At 39.3% G+C, this 16,393-nt stretch overlaps 1 protein-coding gene and 1 long non-coding RNA gene across 2 annotated transcripts in view; one reads left to right on the top strand and one right to left on the bottom strand.

The window, feature by feature from the left end:
* Positions 1-10,511, bottom strand: LOC133386788 (uncharacterized). Its single transcript, XR_009763291.1, has 4 exons — positions 10,407-10,511; positions 10,216-10,257; positions 9,292-9,401; positions 1-60 (listed from the first exon to the last, which is right to left on the bottom strand). It is a non-coding gene; the product is annotated as an uncharacterized LOC133386788 (long non-coding RNA).
* AKNAD1 (AKNA domain containing 1) overlaps positions 6,005-16,393 on the top strand; it is a 32,973-nt gene continuing 22,584 nt past the window's right edge. Inside the window, exons 1-7 of the mRNA XM_061630562.1 lie at positions 6,005-7,027; positions 8,162-8,221; positions 8,829-8,970; positions 9,265-9,413; positions 9,507-9,566; positions 10,859-10,977; positions 14,278-14,431. Coding sequence (XP_061486546.1) covers positions 6,005-7,027; positions 8,162-8,221; positions 8,829-8,970; positions 9,265-9,413; positions 9,507-9,566; positions 10,859-10,977; positions 14,278-14,431 — 1,707 coding nt within the window. The remainder of the gene's footprint in view (positions 7,028-8,161; positions 8,222-8,828; positions 8,971-9,264; positions 9,414-9,506; positions 9,567-10,858; positions 10,978-14,277; positions 14,432-16,393) is intronic.

Raw genomic sequence — 16,393 nt, 5'->3', positions numbered from 1 at the left:
GGAAAGATGCAGCCTATTGGTAAGGGGAAAGGAAGGGCAAACTGGAGGTTCCAAGGACTGCTGGAAAATAAGACAGAAGCAGGAAAAATTGACTAAGGGGGAAGGGAAAGCAAACACTTCAGGACTCCAGGAATTCCCATTCCCTGGTGTCCAAATAACTCATTTATCAATCACAGCTCTTTCACTCATTAAACTAGGCAGGAGCAATCAGGCTGGCTCATTTCACATAAATCTCTTAGAAAGGAACATACCCTATACCTGTAATTTTGCTTCATAACTTTATTTCTAGGACAGATACTTTTTTTTAATGAAAGCTCAGAGTCTGTGGCTCTGCCTGGGAGCATTAATGAAGTTCTTTGTGGACGTCATGGCACCTGTGGGCACTGGGTTGGTGGCCCTGATCTAAAGTATATTTTAAGCATTTCAATGGATGTTTCTGATTTCAGATATGTCTGCCTAAGGCTGCAGTCATGTATCAATTTATCTAGGAGTAAGTGCAATTTTTTAACTCAATAGGATATGGGTTCCCAGTCTGTGGTCTGCGACATGTCTGTGGATTTGTTGTCGAAGATGGTATATCCACCACATTACATTTTCATACTGATTTTCATTTGTATTTTATTGCTTCTCTCTTACACTGTATTTGATTACATTACAATTTGAAATCTATGGAATTCAAATTGTAATACAATAAAATACAATATATGAGAAATAAAAGAAGCAATAAGAAATACAATTAAAAATCATATGGCATCTTCCACAGCACATTACAATTGCTACAACATGAAGAAAAATAAGTAAGTGGTCCAGAAAGACCCTCAGCAATTTCCATGTGGTTTGTGGGGAGAAAAGTTTGAGAATCACTGCAATAGGGCTTAATTTGAACAGACATATGGGAACAATTAAAGCATCAAATTAACTACACTGCTGAAAGATAAAAGATGTACAAAGACTAACTAGCTAGAACCCAATGAAAAATATTTTATGAAAGAGGTAGGAATGACAGGACTTGGAACTGAATATGATGATAAAGACTCAATTTATTAACCCAGCAAGAAAGGAATTGGCTGAATTGTTTGATATTTTTTTAAGGTATCTTTGGTTTGTAATTTGAAGTATCGATTTCTTATCAGTACATTTTGTATTATATATTTGTTCTTTTTTGTAAACATGTATAAGATTGCACTGTGAAACATCAGTTTATATACAGTATACTCTAATTCTTTTTAGCAAGAACAATCACTGTTTTCTAGTCGCTGTGCCTGGTAAATCACTGCCTCTCTTTTTGCCCTTGTGGGGAGGGGGGGATGCCCCATTAATTTATTGTTCAGCACACTTCTACAGGGTCCCCATAATTTAAATCTCTGCAAGTGATGAAAACTTATTGTTTCTTGCGTGCATGCATATAAATGTGTGTGCATAAATACTATAGTAGCATGGAGTGCACAACCTGCCATTTTTTGTATATGCAGCTGCTGAACTATATATCACAAACTGTTAATAATATCATAGCAACAATTACATGTTTTTAACTAAAATAATAATATTTCCTGCTGCTGCAGATTAATTAATACAGCAGTAACCTTCGACAATATATAATAAAGGGGCATGTGGCTGAGGAAATTATTGTTGTTATGAAAAAAGAGATGCTACAAGTGTTTCCTGTTTTCTTCTGTGAAATGTTGGGAGAATATGCATATATGCTTCCTCATGCTGATTGTGGGGATTGAAAGCACTGTTTCAGGTGAAAAGACTGCTTCACCATATGCTGGTCTTAAGAGATCTTTGTGGCTGATTGGACTACCACTGGGCACAAGTAAGTGGAATAGTTGCAGCTGATGTCCTATGCTAAGTATCGGATAATTGGAGTGATGTAAGGGAAGGTAGTAATTGTATTTTTCCATGACACTTTTTGTATTTCTGGCTAGGCATATCTCTTGTCTACAAGTCCAGTTGCAGTTGCATATAGATTGACACATATATTTAACTCTATTATATCAAATAATGTTGTGGTTGCCAACTGATTCATGACTTATCAACAAGAATCAGTTGTCAACCTTAATACTATGTGATAAAATATGGCTTATTTCAGAATTTATACAGCAACAAATCTGCATTTGCAAGCAATAGTACACTTCATGGAATTATAGGCAATCCCAGCTCCCTGACAATATCTTTTCCTGCACCTGGGGAGGTGCAAGTGGAGGCAGGCTGTGCAATATCCAATGTAAAGTAATCATGGCATCCTATGTAAGGCAATCTGATTGCTTGATTCCACTGCCTATAAAAGAAAAGGGAATGTTTTTGCTAAAACTCCTAGCTAGTACAAAATTACGCCGGTATAGACGCTGTGAGTCCTCTCTGTGGGCCTAAGGATTAGGAGCAAAGGACTGACCCAGTAGCCTTTTGACTGTGCTCCTAAGCAGCACAAGGAACTTCCTGCTGTGCTGAAGCAATAACACATCAGGTCCCTTGTGCCAGCAGTGATGATCCCAAACCCGAAAATTAACCTTATATTAAATAATCATACAAAAGCAAAGAGCTGAGATGCATACTGAATAACTCTATACAATTGGAAAAAAAGCTATGGCTGATATCAGTAATCTAGCATCCAAAAAGGTAAACATAACACACCTAGAACTTCTTCATATAGTTTTTTAGGGGCTCACAAACAAGGTCAGATGTGCACCTAAAAAGTTGTGCTTTCAGTAGACTGATACCAGTGGGCTTGATTTTATTTATTTATTTATTTATTGAATATATATCACACCCTTCCTCCCAAAAGGACCTTAAGTAACAAATTCATTGCATTCAATAGCTGTACTCTGCATATGACTTACTTGGCTATCATCAGAAAAGTCAGTATGATAAAACATATTTGCAAACACATTTATTAAAAATATATACAGTTATCAGGATGCCTGATCTTCCTCTGCATTCCTAAATTATGTCACTGTGATTACCTTAATTCCCAGTGCTTTAGGAACAGCTTCTGTATGAGGAAGGACTCCTTGTAAGAATATTCTAATTGACTAGAATATACCACAAAGTAATTATGAAAAATACCTTTGAGGATTTTCAAATGTTTGCAAGAATGAACAATGTTCTCATCCCTTTGTAACTCCCTCTTAACATAGCTAACTTGAAACATCCCTGGAAATTACTAGTCTGGATAATTCATAAAGGTTTCAAGATGCAAACATTTAATCTTGATCTTAAGAAGCAGTCCCAGATGATGGCCATGATAATAGTAAATAATTAACTTGCATGGACCTTCCCATCTAAATAATTAAAAGTCTTCACAGTGTAGGTGGAATAAACAGACATTAAAGGCTTCAGATGTTAAGAAATCCAATACCCAAATCTAAATATTCCTTCATAGATCCTAAAACAAATATTTAGTTGATCAGTGATACTAGGCTCATTTTTGACATTTCCACTGGGGGCTAGAAAATGTTGGCTTGTTATTCTGTATTCCCTTTATAATTCCACTGAACGATAAAAGGATGAAACCAGAATAATAAATAGTGAGGTGTCTGGTTGCAGTTATAAAGATCCTGTGCTACTCCCAAGTTTGCTATGTTCAGTATAAGGTTACAACTTATGTAATTAAATATATCCACTATGAAACAGAGCCCCTGCGTCTAACTGTTTGGCAGTAGACAACAGAAAGCCTTGCAAGAATTTTTAGCTCAGTTACTATAACTATACTGGTTGCCTAGGAAATTAGCCAAACATTTGCCTGGGATGTGTAAGTACTGTAAATTTAACTTTTTTTTTTTCTGTTCAAGTACGTGTTCTATTTCTGTTTCTCATAGATGTAATAAAAAATGAGCAGAATGTGTGTACTGAAATATTTAGTGGGGGAAATTGTTTCTTGGAATTATTTTAAGGTTTGTTTGCCTGTTGTTTATATCCATATACCAGAGGGTATATATAGCAAGGTGTAACGTAGACCCCCAAACAGTTCAGAATTTCGCAATGCTGTCTAGTAAGTTTGTTTTGGTAGCCAGGTGAAATGTGTTGATTTACATAAGAAATTATACATTCATGTAAACTAAGCCTTAATTCAGACCTGGGGGAGGAGGGAATGATTTAACTTCAGTGCACTTTTCATTTTAGAATTTACACAAAAATCAACCTACAACATAGCCCTTCTAGGACAGCCTTTCCCAACTAGTGGGCCACCAGATGTTGTTGGACCACAACTCCCATCAGCCTCAGCCAGCATTGCCAATTGTCAGGAAAGATGGGAATTCTGGTCCAACAACATCTGGTAGCCCACTAGTTGGGAAAGGCTGTTCTAGGACATTGTCACCTGTACAATAGTAAACAAGGTATCTAAATTTAATCTGCTTATTATTCACAGTTTTCTTTCTATGCACACACCAAAAAAAAAATCTAAGGCACAAAAAAATCCCAACAAAAACAATTCAATTTTACATAAAGAGTGATTTGTTTTGTTTTAACCCAGCTAACATGACATTTTGGGGTTGAAAAAAAATCCAGCAAAAACTGATCCACTGATACCCAGAGTTTAAGTGCCCAGAGTTTTCTGCCTGGGACAAAAAAGAAGAAAAATCCCAAGAAATCCATTGAGTTTTGCCACTGGGGTGCTTTTTTTGTCCGGGCTGATGGGATAAAAATATCCCATCTTTTCAAACAAAAACTGATCCAAGGAAGCACTTAAATCTCATTACATTGTGCATTGAAAAAATATACTGTGCAAACAAGGGAGTTCTCCGTTTGGATAAAAGATTCAATCAAGGGTCTAGTTCAGTGAATTGATCCTTACCAGAGGAAAGTCAGTAACTCTATGAATTCCCAGTAAGTTCATCTCAACTTGTAGAGATGGCCTTCATGACTGTGTATCTATCCAGATACATAGATGCTGATGTTGTTTTAGTCTACTGTTGTTTTTAAATTGTTTCTTAAAATGTTTTTAATTACTTGTTTTTAAGTTTTATTGACAATTGTGATTTTTTTGTAAATAACTTAGAGGTTTTTCACAATCAAGTATATACATTTCAATAAAAGTAAATAAAAACAATTCAGTTCAATGGATTTACCCACAGGTAAGTGGGTATAGGATTATAGCTTTAGTTAAGTGTTGTTGTTTTTAAATTTCTTATTACAGTTTGTGAACACTACAAATAAAGTAGCATACAAACAAGCAAAAAATAAAAAGGGAAAGTCAGAACAGGAAAGAGGAACATGGGTAAAAGTGTTTTCATCATATGAAGTGTTAATACACGTATGCCGGTCTGCTGATTATGATGCATAAGTCTCCAAAAAAGCTGACCAAATGTTCTCTTATTTCTCTTTTTTGTGTGTTCACATTGATACATTGCCAGCTCAAATAAGGACAAGAGTTGCAAATTTCTAATCCATTGTTGTATGGAAGGCAACATTTTTTCATTCCGCTATGTGTTTGGCTAATGTTAGTGTGTGCATAACCCAGAGTTTGTGGCCGAGTGGTAAATTCCAAATAGTGGAGAAGTAGTTCAGGAAAACATGCATATCTTTGAAATGTAGTGAGGTTTCCAGGACAAAATAATTACCAAGATTTCACCCCAAAAAGAGCTTACAACTGGGCAGCTCTACGTCACATGGATAAAGGACCTGATTTCTGCCCCACATTGCCAACACCTGAGGGACTGGGATTAAAGTAGCCTTAGTTAAATTGCAGATATCTGGCACTATTGAATGTGAATAAAATTTTCCTTCATCCTGGATTAGATCCTTAGGTAATCCCATAAATTTTCATTGCATTAATTCTAAGGGGTATGTGAAATGGGATCCTGAAAGTTTTGGAGAGAGGAAAAGGACTGTGGTCTTATACATCATTAGATGTATTAAAATATGCATGTTCTCTCATATCTTTCAGAAATTGAAAGTTGACATTCATTGAAAATTATATGGAATATGATCAAAATATGAATAGGTATTGTAGGTAAGGACAGTCTACCTATATGAAAACTAAGTCAATAATATATTATTTGATATGTATTACCTTGAAGACAATACTGATGATGAGCAAGAAGATCTGCCTTACGATGGAGATCTACAAAATGCAAATCAACACAAGTGTGATTCACAAAACCTGGAAAATTTAACTTCCATAGAAAATCGCTCTCAAGGTGTTTTCACCTTGACGTCTTCTCACAAAAGCAATCATTCAAAAGAAAAATCAGACTGCAGAACACAAGTTCCTGAAACAAAAATAAATCTGGCATCATTGCCAAGGGAAAATGACATGGAACGTACCATGACAACAGAGAAGGAATTACTAGCTTGGGATGTTAGCAGTTCAGGAAGAAATCAACATTTCTCCAACTCAAAAATTTCAGATGTCCTTTTACGTCATCTTCCCAAAGAAGAATTATTAAGTTCATGCCAATTAATTGATTCTGAGACTATCCCAGAGATATCATTTACTGAAAGTTTTGATGAAACTATCCTAAATAAAATTAAGATTTCAGAAAGTACAAGAATCTCTTCACCAAAGGAAGAAGGAAAAAATGGTCTTGAATTCTGTAATTCGGAAAGAGAAGTAAAATGTGAATCAGTTGACAAAAACTGGGATTTGACTGAAGATAAGCAGTTTGTAATTGGTAAAAGTGCTAATCCTAGTTGTGACCAAAAAGACTGTAAAGATATTCCACACCTTGTAACTCAGGAACAACATGCAATTATTGAAGACTTAAGTTATTTCTCAAGCCCCCCAAAAGTCTACCAAGAGCAAAAATGTTTTCTGGGAACAACTTCTCATAATCTCAAAAACAGACAACGTCAGGTTCATTATCGGGTTCCTGATTTCTCTAAGGTTCCTCCAAAGGTCAAAATACCTAAAGGAAACAATAACAACTCAAGCCCTGTAGTTAAAATAATCACATCTCCCCCAAATTTGCTTGGTAAATCAGCAGTTGTGAAAGATATTTTAGAAGCAATGAATTCTTGGGAATCTGTTGCAGCCAGGAACCAAGAACAGGAAATTAGAATACCTGAACTTGACCAACAGCTAGAGGTAGATAAAAAGTGATATTGACAGCATGTAATTTGAATTGTCATTCAAGGTCAAGCACAATCTTGTGTCACTGTTTATACTTGTAGCAGTTCAACTAGCCACTGACATCTGTACAGTTAGGTTTTCAGACACAGGCCTGGTTCAGATGACATGCTAAGCCGAATCTTGGCTTACAGAAACCATGCAAACGTGTGGGTTCCCAGAGAGGATCTTGTAGCCACTTTGCTCTTCCCAGTCCTTTTTGTTGCCATGCCAGGCTTATTAAGCCAAGGTTTATTTATTTGTTTGTTACATTATATCCCACTCTTCCTCCCAAACTGGGACTAGTGATTAAGCTCTGTCCTTGCTAATCATCAGTTTACAGCAAACCAGACCACAGGCTTAAGGTCTGCTTTAAGTTGCTTTGTTAATTTCAGTTAAATGTCAGGGAGACTCCTCTAGATTGTGGAGACAATCCCAATATTTATTAGTAAGTCCTACTAACACAGTGAAACTCAGAAGTAAATGAGTAATTATTAATAGGATTGCACTGTGAAGAGTACAGCCTAATGCCCTACATTTGTGCTGGAGTCCTAGTGCAAATGGGAAGCATTTCTACCCACACAAGGGTTATCTCTGATTTTTTTATCAATTCCCCACTCTATCAGCAACCTCATGTGCCATGTCCCATGCTACTCCAGAGGTTCCCTGACCAAATGTTTGGAATCACAGGTGGCTCTAATGGGAAGGAGGCTAATGGCAGTTGTTATCTATTTCCTCTCCCTGTCAGCTGCATTACCACTAGGCGCTTTTTCCAGAGTACCCATCATATCCAGCAATCATCTCCCACTGTTCCCTTCCCTTCTAATAGCACACAATATCTCCTCCTGACCCTAGTTCCTCTCTAAGCATTTTCCTAGCCAAACTAATATTTTATTTTCTTCACAGCATATGCTCTGTTTGGTAAACATTCTATTGAATATAGATTTATCCTGAGCAGTTAAAACTTCTCCTGAGCAGTTAATAGATATCCTATAACATTGTAACATCTCAGCCAGTAGCTGTGGGGAGGATATTGCTCACAGGCAATAGCCATTTTTGCTTTTTATATATATGATTGTTATTTTCTCTTTATTATATCCATTGAAATAATAGCTGCTGACAAAACAAGCTGAGGCTCAGAATCATATTGATCATCTAAGATTTAATGCTAAGGTAAGTGTCCAGGAATATGAAGTCAGTTTTTCTTAATGCCTTTACCTTACTACAAAATATTAAGTTATATTTTTCTTAATAAAAAATGTTTTGTCCCTACAGTTATAGTATGCACTGCATAGTATAATCTACCAACTTTAATACCGTTTTCATAAATCTCTCCACTTTAACATTTTATTGAATGTAGGGCACTCAGGGCAGGTACACTGGAACAAGCTAATGTGGCAACAGTGGGGAGGGAAGAATATAACTTGTGATGGTATAAGCAGTAGCCCTAGCCCATGGTCATGTATCAACATTCCTCTTGGCCCCTCTTCCAGTCCATCTCCCAACCCCAGCAGCCTAAGATGTCCAGTCAATTTGCTATGTATTTTATCTTGTTTTTGTAAACCCCTGAAAGTTCAATTGAAGAGTGGTATATACATCTTTCAAATAAATAAAATATACTGGTGTTTAGATATTCCTTGTTTAATTTGACCAAGTTAATATTTGTGACTGTTGATGATGGAGGTGGGGGTGGGGGTACCAGGAACAGAGAAGCAAGTGGATGTTTTAATTGTGAATGCTGATGTTGTACTTTACAATGAGTTTTTGTATATTTTAACAGATACTTCCGTGCTCAAATCATAATAGACCAAATCCTGGCATTAAATCACAAAGTTCTGGAATAACTTCCAAAATGTCTTCAGTTCCACCTATAACTATCCCTGTGAATCCCGTGGGTGGTTTCTCCCAGTCACATTTTTCAGGTAGTTCAAATAGGCTATCCAAATAATTAGAATGTAACTATTATTTTACCACAGGGTTGCTAACCTGTACGCCTCCAGTTGCTGCTGGATTACAACTCCCATCATCCTTGACCATAGGCTATGCTGGATGAGACTGGTGGGAGCTGGAACTCAACAACATCTGGAGGGCCACTGGTTAGTCACCCTTGTTCTGCAGGTTTGTTGTTGTACTGTATATTCTGTTACCTAGCGAAGGAAATAAGAGTACAGATATTCCAATGACCATGTTACTTCTTTTGCCATGTTGTTCTGTAGAACTGCAGTCTCAAAGAATGAACTCACCATTACCCTCAGCTGATGCAACAAGACAATCATCTGTGAATCCTCCACTGTTGCAGAAAGTAACAGGAGAAGAAAAGCTTTTTAAGCTGTTAAAGGAGCAGTCAGAGGAGCTAAAAACAAAAGTAAATATCTGTTTAAATATCTGTAAGTCACACCTCATTTTTATTAATGTCCTGTCTGAAACCTGAAATGAAATGCATCCCTTTGTCTTAAAGGTGGAAACATTTTCTAAAGGTCTGATACAGGGTGCTTTCCCAGTAGAAGAATGTCATCAGGTGAATGGGGTTTTTTTGTATTTTTTAAAACATCAGTTATGTCTGAAAATTGTGCTTTGAAATGTATATATTTTTAAAAAATATATTTGTCTTAGATCCAGAATAACAACACAATTCTATACATGTTTATTACTCAGAAGTAACTCCTATTGAGTTCAATGGAGCTTACTCCCAGGTAGAAGATTGCCGCTTAAATGTGTTAAACTTCATTCCCATTGAAATAAGTAGGACAAGTTAGTAATGACAAGTCTCATTGATTTAAATGGGCACTAAGTTCAATTACCTTAGTCTGGATCTAACTCATTATGTTTAATAAGAAATCATTTTCACTATCACAGAATAATATGAAGTTGTAATATCATACATGGGACTTCAGGAATACAGTGTGTCTTACTCCCTGTACATCTGTATAAGAGCGATGTGGCCCTCCAGATGTTGTTGCTTCCTGACTCCCCTCATCTCTGACCATTGACCATGCTCAGGTTTGAAGTCCAGCAACATCTGGAGGGGCCCAGATTAGCTATTTGTTTCTGTGACCACAAGTCTGAGTGCAAAGACAATTTTTTAAAAAACAAGGATATAATATACATCAACCAAATAATAAACATAAAAGCAAAGCAATTATGATTTAGTAAATTCCTTCAGTTACCTTAATTCCTAAATTGTCTTCAAAGTGAATTGGGAGATTTTCCTGAAGAGAAGCAAAGACATTTGTTTAAATATATACCTCTGATATGCTGCAGACAGGAAAGCATTTCTACAAAAGAAGTGTCTGGGCAGCTTAAAAGAAATTTACAAAAAAAATGAAAACATAATCAGAATATCAGTACTTTTACCTACAGAAATCACTGGCCCCAGTGTCACCACTTTCACTTCAGCAGAGTGGTCAGCAGCTCCATACACCCATTTCTTTGTGCGGTGCTGCCTTCTCTTCCACTGAAGAAATATCACCTGTACAGACACACAGAGCTCTGTTATTCAAGTGCAATATTTTGACAAGATGGGCAATTCAGTTAAATATCAGATATATTTATCTATTGAAATAAGTGCAAAATTATAATTGACTTTAAGCAATACATTTCAGTCTGTCACCTCTGGCTGCCTTCACTTTCACTTTTAAAACGAGCTCAGTTTTAAAAGGTTGATGTTATCTAGTTTAGCAATTAATGTTGTGTTTATATTGGGTTGAAAATACTGCTTTGGCATATTTAAGGGCAGCACTGAATATCTGAATTACTAAACTATAGGAAAATTGTCAAATAATAGCCAAGTAATATATTCTGTTTGTGAAGCTTTTGAGGCTTTTAATGGACCAACTGGACCAACTGGAACGGAATTACTTAGCCATGAAGGAGAAGCACAAAAATGACAAGTACTCATCAATAAGTGTTGGAGAGTTCGATCCTGACAGGTCAGGTTTTTTTAAAAATACACTAATAATATAAAAAAGTACCTTGACAACTTTGCTAATGTCAGAAAAGTATTGAGAAGCACAACAACAACAATAACTTTGCTTTTGGTCACCCACCAATTCTCTCCTGCAAATGCCTCCCAGGCAGAAACAAGAAATGAGCCCAGCTGTAGTGAAAACAACCTGGTGATCATTTTCATGGGAGAATCAAGGAGTCCAAGAAAAAGTAATCATCCTCTTCCTGTCAGTTCACCCCAGAAATGCCTGACACCAGTGTTACAGCCAATGTGGGTTTTGGAATGAGTTAAGGAAGCTGTCTTACATTAAGTCAGACCATTGGTCCATTTAGCTTAACATTGTAAACATGGATTGGCAGCAGCTCTCAAGGGTTTCAGACAGGGATCTCTCCCAGCCTTACAAAGCGGCTGTGGATTGAACCTAGGACCTGTTGCATGCCACTGAATGCATGTCCTCTACCACTGAACAATGGCCCTCGCTGCTGAAGTCCCCCACCCCCAGTGTTCATTCTGCATGTATATTAAGAGTCTTGCAAATATGAAACAGCAATTCCAGACACCCAAACTGGCATTGGGTTATTCGGTTGGGGGAGGGGGAGGGAACATCAATTAACTCACCAACCGCTCATATAGATTAAAACTTTGGATAGAAGCTGTTGATACCATCAGGGCTGATTTCGTGAAGAGAGAGAGGAGCAGGGAATAAAACAAACAAGTGATCCATCCAGATAGGAGACAAACTTTTCAGGAGTGTAGAATCATAGAACAGTAGAGTTGAGGGGGCCTACAAGGCCTTCAAGTCCAACCCCCTGCTCAATGCAGGAATCCAAATCAAAGCATTCCCAACAGATGGCTGTCCAGCTGCCTCTTGAATGCCTCCAGTGTCGGAGAGCCCACTGACTCTCTAGGTAATTGGTTCCATTATCATATGGCTCTAACAGTTAGGAGTTTTTCCTGACGTTCAGTCAAAATCTGGCTTCCTGCAACTTGAGCCCATTATTCTGTGTCCTGCACTCTGGGACGATCAAGAAGAGATCCTGGCCCTCCTCTATGTGACAACCTTTCATGTACTTGAAGAGTGCTATCATATCTCCCCTCAGTCTTCTCTTCTAAACATGCTAAACATGCCCAGTTCTTCCAGTCTCTCCTCATAGGGCTTTGTTTCCAGTCCCCTGATCATCCTTGTTGCCCTCCTCTGAACCTGTTCCAGTTTGTCTGCATCCTTCTTGAAGTGCAGAGACCAGAACTGGATGCAGTACTCAAGATGAGGCCTAACCAGTGCTTGAATAGAGGGGAACTAATACTTCACATGATTTGGAAACTATACTTCTGTTAATGCAGCCTAAAATAGCATTTGCCTTTTGTGCAGCCACATCACACTGTTGGTTCATATTCAGCTTGTGATCAATGACAATTTCAAGATCCTTCTCCCATGTCGTATTGCTGAGCCAAGTATCCCCTATCTTATAACTGTGCATTTGGCTTCTTTTTCCTAGGTGTAGAACTTTGCATTTATCCGTGTTGTTTTCAGCCCAATGCTCCTGCCTATCAAGGCCCCTTTGAATTTTGTTTCTGTCTTCCACAGTATTAGCTGTGCCCCCCAATTTTGTATCATCTGTAGATTTGATAAGCATGCTCTGTACCTCCTCATCCAAGTCATCAATAAAAACGTTGAAGAGCACTGGGCCCAGGACCGAGTCCTGTGGTACCCCACTCATTACTTCCACCCAGTTTGAGAAGGAACCATTGATAAGCACTCTTTGAGTAAGATTCTGGAGCCAACTATGGATCCACCTGATAGTTGTTCCATCCAGCCCTCATTTAGCTAGCTTGCTAATCAGAATATCATGGGGCACTTTGTCAAAAGCTTTGCTGAAGTCGAGATATATTATGTCCACCGCATTCCCACAGTCTACAAGGGAGGTTACCCGATCAAAAAACGAGATAAGATTAGTTTGGCAGGATTTGTTCTTCATAAATCCATGGTGGCTTCTAGTAATCACTGCATTGTTTTTGTGTATGTGCAGGAGCAGGGTCTTGTACATGAAAGTATACCCTTCCCATCCATTTCTCAATACACACGTGAATGTGTAGCTATATCTAATGTGTGCCATATATGCAGCTTTCCCATGAATGATACTAGTCACACCCACAGTTCTGTTTTGCCTGCATCTACTCTTAAATGAGAAGATTTTGCTTTGGAGTGCATCATTTGGCTAGTGTCATGGCCCCGTCAGAGGACTCATCAGACGAGGATGACTCAGGAGTAACAGCAGCAGACCCAGAAGCAGCAGACCCAGAAGGAGAAATGGAGGAAACTCCTGAGAACCCAGCTCCTTCTCCCCCTCAGCTGCAGAGCACCCCAGACACAGCTGAAGCCCTTCAGCCAGACGCAGCCAGTGAACAGGATACTCCCCCCTCACCTGCAAAACGTAGACAACAGAAGGTCAGGCAGAAGAGGGGCAGGCCTGTCCACTTAAGGCCAAAATGCTGATGGCTCACACCTGCTGACAAACCTGCTCCTTAAAAGTCAAACCTTGGCTTTAGCTTGTTGCTGACTACAACGTCAGGCGTGACCACTGTGTGTCTTCTTATTCCCTGAACCTTGACGATCTCTCGGCAAACTAGACCCGGACCTTCACTGACGTCTCTTCTGGATTTCTGGCTTGGCACGTAAGCTTTGAACGGCCTCTGCCCTTATCTTGCTTCCTCCTTGCTAGCCTGGCAGATTTATAGCCAAGCTGCCGGCTGAGGACTTATGGCCTGGCAATTACCAAGGAATCTCCAGCCCTGCCTGCACCCCCACTGACACTGCTGTCTCAGTGAAGAGCTGACAGCTAGTGGCTTTCAGACAGTTTTTTTTATGATTGCAACCACTGTTTATTTTGTAGTTCAAACTTCACTGTATCGGTACATATTAAATATAGTGGCTTGTATCCAATGCTGTGGCCGCATGGTTCTGATTCTGCAGAGGGACTTCCTCTTCCCCCACTATAAACCCCCAAACTCTGAGAGTCTCCAAATTGACTGGAACAGATTTTGATGGCCGCAGGGGACTGGAGGAAACAAGAGAGGAAGTGGAATTTCCATTGTGTGCACATAAGCCCTTTGCGTCAGCAGAGGTACAGTGCTGGATATGGTCCTTGATGTGCAAATACTTTGATTTTTGACATTTTTTGGCATTTCATTTACTTTCCTAGCTCTTTGTATCCTTAGGGATAAAAAGGGAAGAAGCATGTATTATATATTATAATGTAACTTTGTATTTTGTATTTGTATTTAGAAAAGTGGAGGGGGAAATATTTACGCTTGGGATGCTACTTGAGGATATCAAAGAGAAAATTGATAAGACCTGCACCCCATATTCTTCAGCTTTTGTAAAATCACCTTCATTCACACCATGTGAATCTATTTCTTTCTATTCAAGTTTTTCTGAGGTAAACCATTAAGCTCTAACAAAGAACAAATGGTCTTGTTTTATGTCACATTTTTTTCACTGAGATTGCATCATTGTATTGTCATGGTATAGTGACAGCACACTGTACAGCACTGGGTCACCAGCCCATTGCCCATGAAGGCCTTTAGTGGAGCCCACACAGATGGCCCACAATCTGAGTTTTCTAGCCCTCCTAAAAAGAAGGTTATGGACCAAAATTTGCAGGCAACTTCCTAAGCGATTTCTGTGAAACGAACCAGCCTGGCTGCTCCTACCTGTCAGTGTTATTAGCCAATGAGTGATTATTAGCCAATGTGATTAATAAGCTAGTTGTCCACACACCAGCCAACCCTGGGGTCCTAACCAGCTGCAGTTTTGCCTTCCCTTTTAGTGCATTTTTCCTGCTTCTCTCTTTTTTTCTAGGAATCTCCATAGTTTGTTCTTCCTTTTCCCCTAGCAATGAAGATGCATCTTTCCTGCACTGACCATACCTGAGATCAGGTAGTGCCTAGAAATCATTTTCTGCAAATAGTGCTACACAATAAGTGTGGGTAAATGTTAAATAATCCCTCTCCCCCCCCAAAAAAAGTAAATTTGAAAACTTTGCAAAGAGGCTTAGGGCACAATCCAACTCACCTTTCCACCGGGCTGGGGTGAGTTGGATGCTGTGGTTCCTGGCAGTGCCAGCAGGGTCCTGGCTCCAGTGAACTCCACTGGCAGCAGCCCTTCGCTGTGGCTGAGCCATGGAGCTATTAGGAGCCTCCCAGCGCCACTGGGGGTCTACCAGGGACAGCCAGCCTGGTGGACAAAGGACCAGTGGAAGCCCCCAAAATGGGGCATTTGGGGGTTGTGGTGCAGAGGAGCCATGGGGGTGACCTATGCGAGATCCTTCTCTCTTTCAGAGCCCTCCCCCAGGTCCCACTCTACCCAGAAACTCTGCCGGCAGAGTAAAAAATTGTAATGGGCCTTTACAGAGAGCGTTTACTCTCCGGGAGGCCAATTCATGGGAGCGGGTGCTTCCCAGCCAGCTCATGAGTGCGGCTCCCAACAGAGCTAGTGTTCAGCTGAGCAGGTGGCTTCCTGCCAGCTCCTCTTCCGACAGCCTCCCTTCCACTGGCTCCCCAGCATTTGGATTGCTCTGCCTAGCATGTTTTCTGCTTTGCAGAATCTAAAGATCAGGGCCTCATTAAGAATTTGTTGTACAGTTAACTCACAGTACAATGGTATACATGCCAACTCAGGAATAAGTCTCTTTGTGTTTAAGGGGGCTTACATACATTCAACTCATGTAAGCTTTTTACAGCTTACATACATTCAACTCATTAAGCCTTTCCTAACATGGAAATACAATTATGGGAAAAGCTTCACCGTGACTATTTTATAATTTTGTGTTATGCCACACCGCCATGGCAGCCATTTTGTGACTGGTGCCCCCAACACTCTCTTAAAATTTTAAATGTACCCTCTGGTACAAAAAGGTTGGTGATCCTGATATAGCATATAGTACAAAATATAGCAATATTGTCTTGGTGCCTCATATGAAAAATGGAAATGGCCTGCCTTCAAGTTGATCCCGACTTATGGCAACCCTATGAATAGGCTTTTCATGGTAAGCGGTATTCAGAGGGGATTTACCATTGCCTTCCTCTGAGGCTGAGAGGCAGTGACTGGCCCAAGGTCACCCACTGAGCTTCATGGCGCTGTGGGGATTCAAACCTTTGGCTCTCAGGTCATAGCCCAAAACTCTAACCACTACACCACACTGGCTTTTGGTGCCTCATATACTCCAGCCCTTTCTCTGAATGTTAGGTTTTGTTCATTGTTTAAAAAGGAAGTTTCTAACACTTTTTCTTGTGAAGGCGAAATGTGCAGGCTGTATTCTACGAATACTCAATAAGAAGTGTCTCTGTCTATGAACCTATGTCACATTGAACTATCCGAGAAATTGACACAGCAACTCCAT

This window comes from Rhineura floridana, chromosome 6 (genome assembly GCF_030035675.1).
Source record: "Rhineura floridana isolate rRhiFlo1 chromosome 6, rRhiFlo1.hap2, whole genome shotgun sequence".
Lineage (NCBI taxonomy): Eukaryota > Metazoa > Chordata > Lepidosauria > Squamata > Rhineuridae > Rhineura > Rhineura floridana.
Note: the sequence above shows the minus strand (reverse complement) of the source record. Positions and strands in the feature narration are given on the sequence as shown.